At 39.3% G+C, this 16,195-nt stretch overlaps 1 protein-coding gene across 1 annotated transcript in view; it reads right to left on the reverse strand.

Moving 5' to 3' along the window:
* Positions 1-12,802, reverse strand: part of ptgfrnb (prostaglandin F2 receptor inhibitor b) — an 83,654-nt gene extending 70,852 nt beyond the window's left edge. Inside the window, exons 1-3 of the mRNA XM_050063358.1 lie at positions 12,438-12,802; positions 2,699-2,811; positions 1,404-1,662 (exon numbers count right to left, since the gene is read on the reverse strand). Coding sequence (XP_049919315.1) covers positions 1,404-1,662; positions 2,699-2,811; positions 12,438-12,483 — 418 coding nt within the window. The 5' untranslated portion in view covers positions 12,484-12,802. The remainder of the gene's footprint in view (positions 1-1,403; positions 1,663-2,698; positions 2,812-12,437) is intronic.
* Positions 12,803-16,195: the final 3,393 nt, after the last annotated feature.

Below are 16,195 nucleotides of genomic sequence, written 5' to 3' on the forward strand. Positions count from 1 at the left end.
CCGATGCTTGTTCTAAACGTGCATGCCACTTTGTTAAAATAAATGAGAGAAACTTTAATGGATTAATGTGCAAACCAGGAAGCTGAAGCGTATTTCCCTGGTGTACTAAAATGCTTATCAGACCGTTCAAGTTTGTAGAGTGAGACAGGCTTGGATGAGGAAGTGCTGCGTCTGATTTTTGTCTAATCATTAGTGGGCTCACGCAGGGGTGGTGCATTATCTCCGACTTGTTTGACTTGCAAATGGACGACATGTCCAGGCAGTTAACTTCTCGTAAAGCGTGAGGCGTTTCTGGTGTAATCTTATTATCACGCGTGTTTTATATGCAGATGATTTAGTTATATTTCCTCCCTGCTGTGCAGGTCCTCAGCAGCTGCTCGCGGTATGGTGCTGAATATAAAATCAGATTTCATGTCAACAAGCGTTTTCTACTCAAGTGAAGGTGGTTTCCTAAAGTAGACAGTGAGGTGCTATGTAGTGATCATCATTTTACAAGTGATTTGACAGATAGTGATCAAACAACATGTTGCAATGTCTTGAATAATTGCTGGCCTGAAAGTAAAACACATTAAGCGAAGTTATTCTTATGCTTTTGCTGAAATGTTTAGATTCTATTCCACATATAATAGGCTTGTCTTTTAAAATATTGGCTAAATCTTGAAGCTCTACCAAAATAAATGCAGAGCAACATGAAATTTAATACTTGATGTGTTTTTTTACATTTTATAGCAAGTAAAGGAAAAAAGACACGATGGATAAAGAAACTAAATTTTGTTGTAAATTGCATTTCTCCTCCAACATGATGGTCAGGAAAATAATGCCAACCAATAACTCTCCCGCTCGTTATAGCCCATGGAATTTAACATTTGTCCCTGTGGAGTGCTATCATTATATGCCATATTTATATTCTTCATTTCACTGCCCAAACCTCTCTCTCCCTGGCCCTCGTGCGACACAAGCCAAGTACTCCCACCTGACATCTGCTCCCCACCACGAGTGTGTTGAGGTGTGCATGGTGTCTGTGTGAAAGCCAAATTATGAGCCAGTAATTGTCTAAAACCAGTGGGAGTGTGTGTGTGTGTGTGTGTGTGTGTGTGTGTGTGTGAGAGGGAGGAGATATACATGGTCAGTAGAGCATTAGTAAGTCATGGGGATAGCTGTTAAATGAACCATCATAGCCTGCTAGCTTCATACACACACACCCCACACACACACACACACACACACACACAGTAAAACACAGCAAAGACAGCTAGCATTGGTCACTTTACATGCTGCTAAAAATTATTAACGTTAATTTTCAATTTTGCTTTTGAATCAGAATTTAAATCATGAGACTAAAAGTCTTAGTTGAAACAGACAAAAGGACAAAACTCAAACACACACACACTGCACTCCCATACCGGTGAGTTGGACCTGAGCCTCGTAGTTGCCGCTGATGACGGAGTCAGTGCTCGGCGTTTGGCACCAGTAGAAACCGGCGTCCAGCACCTTCACTTCCGCTATCTTCAGCTCCACTTCGTTGTCTTCGAGTCGCACCACCGAGATGTCACCGGATGCAACGCGCTTGCTGAGCGACGGGTGGGAGTAGCTGGCATCAAAGGTAGAGATTATCTTCGTCCTCTGCGCGTTCCCCTCCCTGGACATCATCCACTCGAAATCCTGCGGGACAGAACAGGATAATAGTAATCACCACGTCGGCTATATGACACCAAAGCAGGAAGAGGATAGTAACTAATGATTCTGGTAGCCTCAGAGGATGAATCTATATGTTTCTGGTCAAAATTTCCCTTTATATTTCATAAATATAAAAATCTAAAGGGCACACTGCCATAAATTTTTACCAAGAGGACATTCACACTCTCCTGCCTCCTTTCATGTTTAAACTCTGTCGAAAAGAAATCAAAAGCGAGTGGTTCAATTCCCATGACTTACCAACATCCCAATCCTTTTGATGTATGTTTTATACAACAGGTTTGAATATAATATAACTATTTCATGATCCATTTGGAGCTCCCTACATGTGCTTTAAAACAGAATACTAAAACACACTCACGTGACAATTAAACTGCTCTCTAATTGCAGGGAGTTCTGGGACATACAAGCGGGATAACGGGTGGACGAACCTGAAGCTGTAATGTGCACATTTTTGTCATATAGACAGTCAGACATATGGTCAACATGTGGTTGAGTAACGTTTGCTAAAAACTACAGAGCCCAGTTATTTTGGGAAGTGACTAAACCTTTTTTTTTATAGAAGATATATTTATAGGAAACAGTGGGCTTGAAGCTGAGTGATATTGAGAGAAAGACCAACATATCCTCCTGAGACCCGAACTTCTGTTTGGCATACATTTTGAATTTCTTCTTGCTATTTGGGATCAGTACGACCCAATAGGTATAAAAAACTAATCATTGTCATGATAATTAAGTCCCAGTGCCTTCAAATGAGACGATACTAAAGTCCCAATGTCTTCAAACAAGCTTGTTACTGTTGCTAAAATTGGTCAAATTTGTTGCCATATCAAACTACAAACATTATTAATCATAAATAAACAAGTTTTAACCATAAAATGTGATCAGGTTTTGGATCTTGTCTTTTTGTGGACAAAATTTGGTACAAAAAAATCACCAGCTTTGTCCTTTAAACCTGTGATTTGTCTTTCTGAAAGATGTGGTAGGCATAAGAGACACTCACCTGCTCACGAGGTCCGCTATAGTCATTGACATCACATCTGATGGAGACCGGCTGACCCTCCACTCGGATTAATGGACCAGGGGACACCGTCACCACCCGGGCCAAGCATCCACCTTCAGGGATGGAGAGAATATAATATATATTCAAAAAGTACCAGAAAATGATGACCTTTTAAGTAAGCATTGCGGCTTTATAGTTTAGAGTTGCTATTTTTAGTTTTACAAAAACTTTTACAAGCAGAAACAAATTATGGATTGTTTTGGCGGCCCATCTTTAGAAAGCAAGACCCCTCTTATCTTTATTCTAAAGGCTGAGACAAATCAATACTTAGTGTTGTACATCCACACCCATATGTAACAGCATATCAGTCTTATAAAATAAGATGTACAGAATGAATAGGCTGCATTCACATATTTCAGTTTCCATTTCATTTCTTCTACATTCGAAGCTTCTGTTGATGCTTCAAATAAAGCTTTGAATGTCTGTCGTCATATTTTACGACGTTATCACCCCCCCTCCAAAAAATCCTTGAACAAAATACCCAATTTGAATAAAGTGATTCATCTGATTAAATTAGTTCTCTAAATCAACCTTCTTCAGTGAATAAATGGGATTTATGGTGCTGTTAGATTGCTGCTGGACCTCCCTGTTAAAACCAGTGCGTGCCAGAGCAAAAGATTTTTTGACCTCAAAAATGTTGTTTTTGAAATACTGAACTCAAACAAACAAACATGGATAAAGCAGAATATTTATTTGGATATAAACATGCTGTGAATTTTGGAAATGATTACACCTATCTTTTTTCAATAAATGTTGTCTTTTGCACTACAACTCTCTGCTCTGGAGTTATCTGAAATATCTGGATCACACGAGGCGGAAACAATCCGACACCACTACCACTGGAATCTTATTTGACAAATAATATAATGTATGTGTAGCCTGATCTTTCTGCTTTCTGTCCTGCTACTACTTTTACTGCAGAATAAAAGATAGGCTACATATGAATATGAGTCTAGAAGATGAAGACACCTATTTCAGTAAGATAATCAATAGAAACTGTTCTGTCTAGACAGCTTCCTCTTTTTCTATCATTTTCCACTATTTTTGCCCTATGTTTGTTTCTACTTCCTCTTGGTAATTTCCCACACGTGTCAGAGACTTCTCCATTCTGTAAGCGGTTATAGTACTTCGATATTTATCATTGACACACATGATCATAAAGAGGTGCAACAATTAGTTGATTGATTGTTTGAATGCCAGAAAGTTAGCCAAATATTTGCTGGTTTCATGAATCCATAAATGTGAGAATTTGATGCTTTTCTTTGTCACATACGACAATAAACTGAATAGTTTTGGATTTCTGGACAGTTGGTCGGACAAAACCAAATAACATTTGAAGATGTCACCTTGGGTTTTGAGAAAGTACACAGAGCATGTTTCACTTTTTTCTGACATTTTATTGGCAAAATGATTAATTGAGAAAGTTATGGGCAAATTAGTTAGTTGAAGCCCTGCTATTGTATGAAAAATAATTCATAATAAGCAAAAATACTTCTAATGTCATATTTTCCCTCACAGCAGCTGTGCAAAAATACCAGGTTATACTATGACCATGCAAGAAAACGAAAAAACAAATAATAAAAGATGCTGTGCAGTTTTCAAATGTTGATTTAGAATTCCAATGTCAACATTATGAAGTTTCGAACTATCTAGAACAACTCTAGTTATAGATCTGCAACGATGAGTCAATTAATCAATTGACAGAAAATTAACTGGCAACAATTTTGATAATAGTTGTAGTTATTTAAGTTTTTTAGCTTTTTTTTTTTTTTTTAGCAAAAACGCCAAACGTTTGCTGGTTTCATGCTCCTTAAATGTCAGAATTTGATGCTTTTCTTTGTCAAACATGATAATAAACTGAAAAACTTTGGATTTTTGGACTTTTTGACGCATAAAACATATTATTTGAAGGCATCACCTTTGGCTCTGGAAAATTATACCGGGCACATTTCACTATTTTCTTCCATTTTATTGGCAAAACTATCAATCCAGAAAATAATGGGCAGATTAATGGATAATGAAAATATGTGCAGACTCAGTACCATAAACACATAGGCTAATTCATTAAGCACAAACACTTCTAATGTCATAATTTCCCTGAAAGCAACTGTGCAGAAATACCAGGTTAAGATAGAATGAATAGACATGCAATTAACCTTATCAATGAAGCTTTAAACTATTCGGTACAGCCCTGTCATGTTCTACTAGGAGCCTAAAGACTAGTAACAAATAGGCTGAAAGCCCTGTCAGTACTGAAGCAGTAACATACATAGCAGGAAGCAAAATGCCTCACTGGCTGAGTTTTATATATGGGAGGTTGAAATATGACATTGACAAATCTGACCCAAACTCACATGGACTACCAATCTCAATCACTGTAGGTTTCTAGAAACAATGACTCTGCTTTAACACACACAGACTCTCACAGGGCTTGTTGCAGCTTGTGTAGGGTTACAGTATCAATGATGATGATGACGATGCTACAACCTGAATCACACTCTTCATGTCCACATATTTCTGCACACGCATGCCCACATATTTTATTTGGCAAAAACACCAACCACAGGTTAAATATGTCAGCGCTGCAGCACATTTCCCAAAAACTGAAACCAACAGTGAGAGACTGAAGTTTACACAGCTGAAATTTAGTTTCCATTGTTTATCATATAATTGGCGCTGTTTGGTTAGATTGTACGGTTTGGTTTGATCAAACCACCTTGTTTACTTTCTCCCTCTGTCAAAGCTGAGTTTAAAACTCTGACATTCCAGCTGAGTGAAGCGTGTAGCAACACAGCCGAGTCTGACTGCTGGTTCACTGACACTTCCTGGTTGGAGGAATCTGGCTGCAGGCTGCCACACACCTCTGACGTCTGAGATCAGCTAAAGGTGGAGATGCTGCATGCTGCTGGGTTTGTTAATAAACTCCAGCTGAACACTATCTGTTTCTTGGCAGGTTGCCCAATACAATGTTCACTGTGGAGAAAATGATACACTCAAAGTACAGCCAGGTATTGACTTTTGAATGTGTCACTTCTTTGGTACCAACTAAGACCCCGCAATATATTGATATTATATCCAGGGTTTACACAGAATTAGGTTCTGTGTGAGGCGGTAGCTGATGGGAGGGTTGAGCCCTGGATCAGCAAACTTTCTGTTGCTGCCTTTACACAGGTTAGACCCAGCACTGGACTGCAGGGTGTGCAGTTTCCATGGGAACGCAGCTGGCTTTATCTAAAGTGGGTTGGAAAAACGATAGAGAGGTTGTTGCGTTCATAAATCCAGTCTGACGCTCTGAACTAAAATGAGAGCCCTACTGTTCCAAGAAATAAACCTTGTTATTACTTAATAGATTAACGAATGGAAGTTCACTTTCACTGCTCTTGGCTGCTCCGTCTGTCTCCGAGGTTACACTGATACCAAGGTAATTGCTGAGCACATTTGGAGCAATGCAACGTCTCTAAAAATAAGTCCAACAGGTCAAGAAACACGAGGAGTCAGACGATCTGACAGGTTGTAAAGAAACCCCCAGGTTAGCAAAACTTATTTATAACAAAAATCCAATGTGAAAACTAAAATTAATAATTAATTACTCAAACTGTCTGTTGTAAATATTCTTTACAGTTTACAGACTGACTTCCTGGTTCAACTTTGACTTACTGTACTTGGCATATGAAACTCAAAATGTTATAATCCATATTTTTCTTTAAATGCGAAAAATAGTTATTACAAACAGCATTATTTTGGTTTAATGATTTGGTTTAATGAAAGAGTTCAATAACTGCATTCTCTCTGGAAAGCATGCATTACTCCTGGAGATTTTATATATTCTAAAAATATTTGAAGAACAATGTGATTTACATTGTTATATTCATCATCATACTTCTATGATATTTACCTTAACATAAAGATGATTGCCTGAATATTTTTATACTTAAAGGATAACTTCAATATTCTACAACCTGGACCCTACTTTCCCATGTTTTGTGTCCAAGTACTAATAGGAAAAATAACTTTTTTAATTGGTCCATTACTGAGCGAGAGGGCTGCAGACGGTAGCTGTGAAACAGGCTGCAATGTAATCCCAGTGGGCAAGTGAGCACCATTAATTTATGTCTACAAAACTGCTTCTTTCTGCCACTGACAGGCTCAGATTCTTATTATGAGTTTCTGATAACATTATGGAAAGGATCCCCACAGAGAAAGACCTTTTATTTAAAAAGTAAGATCATTTTTGTTTAAACAGAAACAACCCCGAAATCACTAACACCTAACACACCAGATTCCATGTAAATAAACAGTAATTTTAGCGTGTATAGAGCCAGGCTTCTGTCACATTTAACTGGGTTAATTAACGGTTAAAGAGTTGGTGATTGATGGAACCATAAAACAATGAATCACGATGGTTTTTGTGAGTTTTATTTTGCTTTTGTCGACTTTAAATAAAGTGAGTTTTACGCTGACAAAATTAATGCTTATTTAAGGGTGCTTTCAGACCTAGAGTTGTGTCCTTTGGTCTGAATCGGGGACTAATTTTGTTACAATTTGCATAATTGCCTAGAGTGGGTTCGTGTTCTCACGGCAGCATTCACAAGTGGACCAGATAAAATGCCTTGCACGAGAAAGCTGCTCTTGATTGGTAAGAATTTCCATGCGGGAAAAATCTAGGAAGTTAACAAAACATTGAAGAAGAGTACACTTGCAAGATAAATGTGACACTTTCTAATGTCACAATGGAGTAGTGCTGCACGATTTGATAAAAATGTGCGATTGCGATTTGAGTGGACAAGATCATGATTTGCGATTGCGATTACAATATAATACATAAATGGTATCATTAGTCTTCTTGCTTGATTCAGTGTTTCCCCTATATTATATTAGGGGGGCACTGACCTGACCTGACAACGTCGCCGTACCTGAATCCAAAGTATCGCCATGTAATAGACGTTGCATTTTTTTCGCCACCAACTCAGCCTGTTCTTGGTCGTGCTCATGCTCTTCTTCAGCGTCTATGTTGGTCACTGCTGCACGTCGGCTGGTCACCTGACCATACGTGCTGCACACACCAGGATAGCTTGTGGGCGTGATGTCAACAAACTCCACACACTACAGGAGAGGTAGTCACATTCACAGGCACACACGTTAACATTTATTTACATTAAATTGCAAATCGCAGCCTTTTATGCGGTTATGTAATCGCACAGCCTGACATCGCGATTGCGATTAGATTAATCCTGCAGCACTACAATGGAGGGACAACTACGCAGGTTGATTTTAGTGCTGTTTATCGTGGACTATATTGCTGTTATTGTTCATTTTAGTCAAACCATACAGTTTGAAAACGAGGCGCGGCTCCAACTAGAAAACAATGTTTTGATGCATTGGATGTGCAGTACAGGAGGAGGTGCACATTAATAATCCTCCAGGACTGTAACATGCTCATGTTTAACCCAAACAATGCGTAATGTGACTGCAGTTGGTTCGGATCGGTGTTCTCACCACAAACGAACAGCAGTTCACTTGTAACCAGACTGAATGAAGTCCGGTGGGTTTGGCGATAACGATTTTGTGACTGATCCTTTCATAATGTTGTAAGACATTTATAACAACAATCTGAGCCTGTCAGTGGCAAAAACACTTTTAGTTGGCGTAAATTGATGGTGCACAATTGCCCACAGGGATTACATTGCAGCCTGTTTCACTGCTGTTGGCTGCAGGGCACTCGCTCGGTACTGGACCAATTTCAAAAACTTTTGTTCCCATTAGTCACTCAGACACAAAAAAATCAGAGAATAGGGTTCAAGTTGAAAAATACTGAAGTCACCCTTTAATAGTGATTAACTGTCCAGTAATTTAAGTAGTGTTTTAATCATTAGAAACCATCTTTAGAAAATCTGACATGTAGTCATTTTGAGTATGGAGCCTCAGCATATCTGGAGTACTATCTATCTACCATGTATTAATCTCTCAAGACAGATTCTGCAATTGTTTTTGGTTTTTGTTTTTTTACCGATGGATTTCCAGATTGACCACGTATCAGAAACTATCAAGTTTGGGAGCACATGCTTGCTCATATTCTTTGTATAACTGGTCTCGTTAACTTATTCTTAGGTCTTGTAGGACTCTTTACATAAGACATCACTGAAATCTGTCAACAAAAAAAAGGGTTTCTGTAGAAAATCAGATATCTTCTCCTTTATTCTTCCTAACAAAAATCTGTTCTCGGATCAGCCTTGGGTTCAAAAAAGTGCTTCATAACCAAGTCCTGTGCTTGTATGGTCCATCAATACTTGAGAGACTCCATCAATACTTGAGTTTTTGGCAGCTGGCCTGGTGTTATGTGTGTGAGCCTGCTGAGTGCGAGCTTTTCTCTGCTGCCTTTTTCTGCTTTAGTCAGTAACAAGTCACGATGAAATACACGCCACATTAAACCTACTGTATGTTTCTGTTTCTGTTTACTATCTCTGTCAGGAGCGGTCGAAATGCTTTAGGTAATCTTTATCAGATAAACCAGAGACTGATTTATTCCTGTCAGCCACAATGTTATTCTAACAGTGAATTAATGAATCATTTAACACGTACAAGCCATATGACGTCTAACAAGTATGACACTTATAATTCTACCAAAGGGGCTGTGGTCGTATTTCAAGCTAATACGACAAAGTGATTCATTCAACTCAAGAAAATCAAGCATGAAGAATGTCTGAGGCGCAGCAGCCCAGCTACACTCTGCATTTTGCACAGTCCTTTTCTGTGCATTCAAAGGCGCAATAAGATTTCTGCTGTGCCATACCACAAAATGACCATCATATATTGTACACCTGTGGGTGAGAGGTGATAGGACCATTCATCATGAAAAATAAGAGATTTTCTTGGCCAGCTGCTGAGATTTATGGTTTTCAAACTCAATTATCCAGCCCGCCTGTCTCTCCTGGAAGGAATACTGCACAGCCAGCGGAGCCTGAAGACACCCGCAAAGTTTAATAATCAAGTCAAGGATCTGGAAAAAAAAAGTGGACAGTGGCTCATTTTTATGTCACTGTGGCTGGGCAGGCATGTGTGGAGCGCCAGCTGGAGGCAGAGACAGGACGTGGTTTCCTCCTGTCTGTACTCTCAGTTTTTCTGATGAGGATATTTGATACTACTCTCATGTCTGAGCGGTAAATATAAAGCTACAGCCAGATGATGCTTAGCTTATGCTTGAAATTCCATGATTCTTGATACACAATTAAATACCATGGTAAAAAAACAAAACAAAAAAAAAACACAATTAATCCTATGTTAAATATGCACTACTTCATTAGCAACACTTACATTAAATCAACTTTATATTTCACCTTAATGATCCGCCTTAAACGCAAAGCACTGTGAGTTCATGAGATTTTGTGGCCAAGAAAACGTATATTAATATTTAGTCTACATCTTCTGTCGTTGTTGTTCAGCACTTGTACATAGTCAAGATATTACCTGTCAAGATATGACAGTTGGTCTTTGTGGTATTTGTCCCGGCACTTCAGTATCTCATCTTGTGACATTACTGGTTTGAAACATGACAGTAAGTAAAGCATGAGACACCAGAGTAGGGCTGTAATTTGGCAAGAGTCTGGCGATACGATACATATCGCGATACAGCGGGGTACAAGTCAATATATTGCTATATATATTGCAATGCTGTAAGCAAGGTAATGTATTGAAGTTTTCTTAAATCTAATTTTGGGTAAACTGCCATAAAGTATACACCATTATATGTATTAAGAAGTTTAAAAAAATTAAAGAGCTAGCAAGGTAGGTAAACAAATTAAAAAATATTAAAAATTGTAAATAATCAAAAAAAAGTGTTTTTGAGAATCAATACAGTATCACGCAACAAAAACCCCCAACACAAATTAAGATTTAAAGATTAACTCTATGATTTATTAGACCCTGATACACTATCAGCCTACAGGAAATGGATCCATATTTAATTGGACTGTACTAAGATTGAAGGTCCTGACCATAAATGTTTCTACCTCAAATTTCACAGGGTAAATGCTACAAACACACTGTTCTCTTCAACTTTAACTTTTCTTTGAACAGCTCTTTGCTCTCTTGGCCTGACCCAACGGTCATAAAATATTTCTCATACATAAAGGGCAAAATCTGGGATTGTAAGACATGCAGACTGCATAATAAATGGCAACATTTCAGTTGTAAGTGTGCATCATCTGTTCCCAAAACTGTGCAGGTCATTGCTGTGTGTAACAGTAAATGCATTTTATAATTTAGCTGAGACATGCGAATTGAATCCATGTTAAGGGAAGTAATTTGTACACTATGACCACTTGCCTATCTGCAGCGTCAGAATACACACACACACACACACACACACACACACACACACACACACACACACACACACACACACTTACAGAAACACACACCACAGGAGAGCTGACGACATTTGATCATCTTACACTGCACTAATTTAAGCCAAGTCCCTCACACACACACTCACAGGAGAGCCTCTATGGCATTCACTGTAATGCTCTCAAACATATGGCAACTTCAGTATTTGTTAGGTCATGTTTAGCCTTATTTGGCCCCAAGGTGGGCCAATGAACAAGTCCTGGTTTGTCTCTGTGGTGAAAACAGGATAATGACTAAGCACTGGCCTGGCCCCCTTTGGTTCAAACCAGTCAGTTAATTAGTCAGCCTGGTTTGACTCTGGTATGAAGACAAGGCAAATAATAAGACTCATCATGATGACCAGCACAGTTTGACTTCCAGGCGGACTAATGGGACCTTGTCAGAGCTGGTCACCTCATGTTGGCCACTTGGTCCTCATGGAAGTTCAGGGGTTTTTTTGGATAATGAGGCTGAACAGGACTGAGACTAACACATCCAGCTAGGATTGTCATTTTAAAAAGTGTTTAAGTATTTATTCTCCACTATATGTCCCCTCCCCACAGCAGAACTGTCACACATCTGCTGTTTCCCATTTTAGTTAAAATGGGAAAATGGGAAGTTTTCTCCCATGTCTTCGTCCCAGTGCTGTGCTTGTGTTTTATTTAACCTTAATCTCGGTGAATAATGAGTCATCCATCGAAAAGAATTCATTACATTAGCAGTTTCAACACAGTGAGCCAGCTATGAGGGAAATCTACCCGGAGCCGTCACAGGGAGAGACTGTCGTGCCAAACCCCCCTTAACAACTTGGCATATTTGGCATTTTTGCTTGTCGTAACATGTAGACATCTCTGACAACATAGCTTATTGATGTTTATCAATGCATTGGACTCATTTTTCAATTCGGCATTATGCAATGCATTATCCAATACTTCCTATTCACTTAAATTTCAACTTTTTGAATCGGCTGGCTTGTTGCACCCCCCCGAACTTCTTCCTTCAGATTACACAGTGGGCAGCGGCAGCTAGCAGTGTGAAACACTTGAAAAGGTTCAAAATTTATTCAAATAAAGTGTTGCTTGATGGATTTGATGTATGCCGAACTAGCTAGTAGGTGTTAAAGATGCTAAAAATGCTTTAACTGTTCTTTTACAAGGTGTGTACGTAAGCCGACAAGCAAGTAAAGAATAAATTGAGAGATTTCTAAACAGGGTTCAACATTCGGTTCTCCCAGCTGGAGAATGCCGACACGTATCTGAGTTAATTAGCTATCAACAGTCAAAGAAACGTTTCTTACCGAGCATTAAAAGACCAAAGACGAGTGTGAGGAGACAGTTATCCATTTTCACTCCTCTCTTCTTCCACTCTGATATTTCTTCCTTAATTTCCCCCCGTGTTCTTTGTCCTGTGTGGGGGGTAACACCAGTCCTTCTCCCGCCGCTGTCGGTCAATCCAATAAAAGTCTCAGATGTGAGCAGTCAGTCCGCACCGCACACCGGGCGGAGCCGCAAAGCAAAACGGATTCACACGCGCGGTTCCCAAATCCTGTAAAACGGAGCCCAAATCCCGACGGGAGTGTTTACACGGTTCACACACAGTGACACTGAACCGGTTTAACGTGTGCATGAAAATGAGGGCGAGATCGATAGAGAGGGAGGGAGGCTGATAGGGAGGGAGAGTGGCCGGAAGTTAGGTGACGGGCTGGAGGAGGAGTGGAGGGAAGCAGGGAGGTCCCAGGTGGAGAGACAGACACATTCCCATATCAATCTTGAGCTGTCACAAGGTTTATGGTGCAGATATTAACTGTAATTACATCTCAGATATTGTCCAGTTACAGTGAATCACCTCTAATATGATGGATTCCTCCTGACCACAGTCTGAATTACTGCTGCCTGACTGTTCATCTGTTAGTGGGGAGGATCAAAACACAAAATACTGTCTTTTACTATTTTATTGGGCTCTTAATCCAGGGTGAAAACACTGATATGATCTGCACACCTCAAATTTAAACTAATTTCTGTTCTGTAAATATGCTGTAGCCTCCACTGGCTGCCTGGCAAGTCTCCCTTATAACTGCAAATTGTCGATTTTACTGTTTTTTGTAGCATATTGACCAAATTTATTTTAGTTCATGGGCCACATACAGCCCAAACTTCATCTCTAGGACCTGTGTTGAGAGGAAATAACTCAGGTCGAGTATAAACAGAAATTACAAACAGGATGTAGTGAATTATATTGATAAAGGGAGCAGGTCCTCATCTATGGAGATCGCCATTTTGCACAGCCATGTTTCTACAGTAGCCCAGAACAGACAAATTAAACACTGGCTCTAGATAGGACCATTTGCATTTTCGTGTTAAAAATATTTGACGGTTTCTACAATCAGGCTTCCACCTCACCATCTGCGTCGCCAATTTCATGTCTCCAAAATGTTTGTGAGCTTGGGTCAAAGTTTCTCCCATCAAGTCTGTTTTAACTTTTGCGTGTGAAGTGTACCTCCTTTAGCCTCGATATGTGCGTATGCAACGTTTATAAATGAATAATCCCTGGTCTGTTTGTTTTAGAGAGGAAGAGACAATTCAGCTCCAGGTAAAAACCTCCGGAACGTCTGGGACTGGTTGCACATAACACCTTAAGTATGACACTTTAGGCGTAATTTCTTCTTAACTGAGGGACTTACACAGTTGCATAGAGTCCCTTAAAAGGTTTCCTTAGTTATTGGAAAAATGAATTCAGTCAAATCTATAGTGTAAAATCAAAAGCGTATCTATTGGGTTCTCCTGGTCACAGAACACTCTTCCCAGAGTGTGTAAGTTTTTTTCATTAATCACCATAAACTCACAGTCATGTTGCAGTTAAGATAGAGTCAGGGGTACCTTAAGCGTTTTTAACCTTGCTTTGGTTACTACGGTCTAGGGATTCCTTAAGTGTAAGACCAAGACAAGGAGAAAACCATAAATACTTAAAGGGATAAAACTAAAACTTCACCAGGGCCTCCCTCGGCATATGGGTGAGTAGATAATGGCTGAATTTTCATTTTTGGGTGCACTATCCCTTTAAGTGAACTTTTTAAGGAAACGTTTAGGTAGAAAACTGAAGGTGTTTTTTGGAACTGATTTTATTTTAAGGAAACCTTAACTGGGACTTTAAGGAAAACCTCAACTTAAGGTGTTTTGTGCAACTGGCCGCTGGATGTTAAGTCATCAGAGAAACAAGGTGAGCACACATTAGCAGGTGTTAGGCTGACTGCTTCTCTCCGACATACCGAACAGCATTGGAAAAACACAAATTTGTAACATGAAAGTGCTTTATTCAGTGTTTTTTCCGGTTTAAATCAATGGCTCTGTTTGTTTTGAAGAGGAAGAGACCTCTGTGGATTATTCGGCACCCTGTAAAAATCTCCTGAACAATAAACACTGAAGGACTTCTAACCAGAAGAAGTTTGAGCTGGTTTCAATCTGTAATTCTCGTTGCTAAATGCCACCAAATCCCCCCTACACACTCTTCCTTTAAATTGTGAGCCAGGCTAACCGTTTGCCTGTTTTCAGTCCTTAGGCTAAGCTAAGCTAACTGACTGCTGGCTCCTGCTAAACATTTAATAGACAGACACCAGAGTTGTATCAATCTTCTTATCTAACCCTCAGAATAATTGGCATTAAATGCATTAATATCTATTGCTTCCCAAAGCTGGTTTAACTGGTTGGATAAGTCTAATTTGTCCCACAGACTGACCTTTAACAAGCCTGCCACATGCCTACTGTCAGCTACAGCCCTGTGCTGTATTTATACAGACCCACTGGGCAGGGCAAAGTTCACCACCCGGCCAGAGGAGCTGAGAAGTTTGGGATCGTAACCTTGGGGTCAAAGGTTAAAACCTCACAGGTCATTTACTGTGATACATTGGAGTATCCTATTTTTAAAATGTGCGTGTGTGTGGCAGAAACAAGTGTGTAGCCGACTACTGTATGTGGACCCAACAGGGTAGCATCTGTTCCTCACACAACATCTGTTCAAACCAACACACACCGGATGCAGTCTTATCTCACTGCCCTACTCTCCTATCAGTCATTAACCAGGTCAGGGATTCTTGGCACTGGATCTGGCCCTAATGGACCGACAGGTTTCACTTCAAACCAGTCACGGCCAGACACCTAGGATATCATGCATTTTAGATAAATAAACCTGGAATTTATTTACCATGTGATCATGTACAGAGTCAGAAATATGTCAGGATCTAAACCCAACATCACACCGGCAGGGATTCAAATCCTTTTCAATCCTCAATCGGAATTGTGTAGTAGTAGTGCTTGTAGTTGAAGTAGTAGGGGTGGCTTTAAAGTGAATTAAATCTTTATATCTGCAGAAGTTAATCAGTTCTTCACAGAAACAGAAAACAATAAAGTGGATTTCAGAAGCTGAAGAAGAATTCAGCTAAGAAGATTTCATTAACTTTAAAAAGATACATGCACATTAAAAAAACAAACAATTTTATTGAATATTAATCTTCCAGAAAATCAAGATTAAGAACAAATAAATTTGAACAGCTGAAAAATAACACTGGACACTGCATGGTGCAAGACAGAGTTGGATTAAACTCCACCCGTGATGTAACAGTACAGGTCAACATTCTGACCTATAGTAGAGAAAAAATGGACCTATGGCACCACCTTCTGGCCTCAGAGAAAGAACTTTAACAATACAGATTTAAGAAATTGTACTGTACATGACACTTGACACCTTGAAAAGGTTGGGGATGATATTCTTTGATTAATTAAATGTGTTTTCACAGTGTGATGTGTGTTATCACTATCATTACTCATATTTTTGGATAATAAATTGAGTTTTTAAAGGAGGTTTGGGTTGGAGAATTTTCCTAACCTGTAAAATGAAAACATTATACTTGAGTAAAAATATAAAATTCATATTTTACACAAACAATCTGCATAAACTGCATGAAATCTGATTATTTTGGCATGTTTGATAATGATGCTGTGAACAGATCTAATTCCAATTGATTGGTCCTGTGTGCATGAAGCTACATCAGCACCATCTGGT

The sequence above is a fragment of the Epinephelus moara genome, chromosome 15 (genome assembly GCF_006386435.1).
Source record: "Epinephelus moara isolate mb chromosome 15, YSFRI_EMoa_1.0, whole genome shotgun sequence".
Lineage (NCBI taxonomy): Eukaryota > Metazoa > Chordata > Actinopteri > Perciformes > Serranidae > Epinephelus > Epinephelus moara.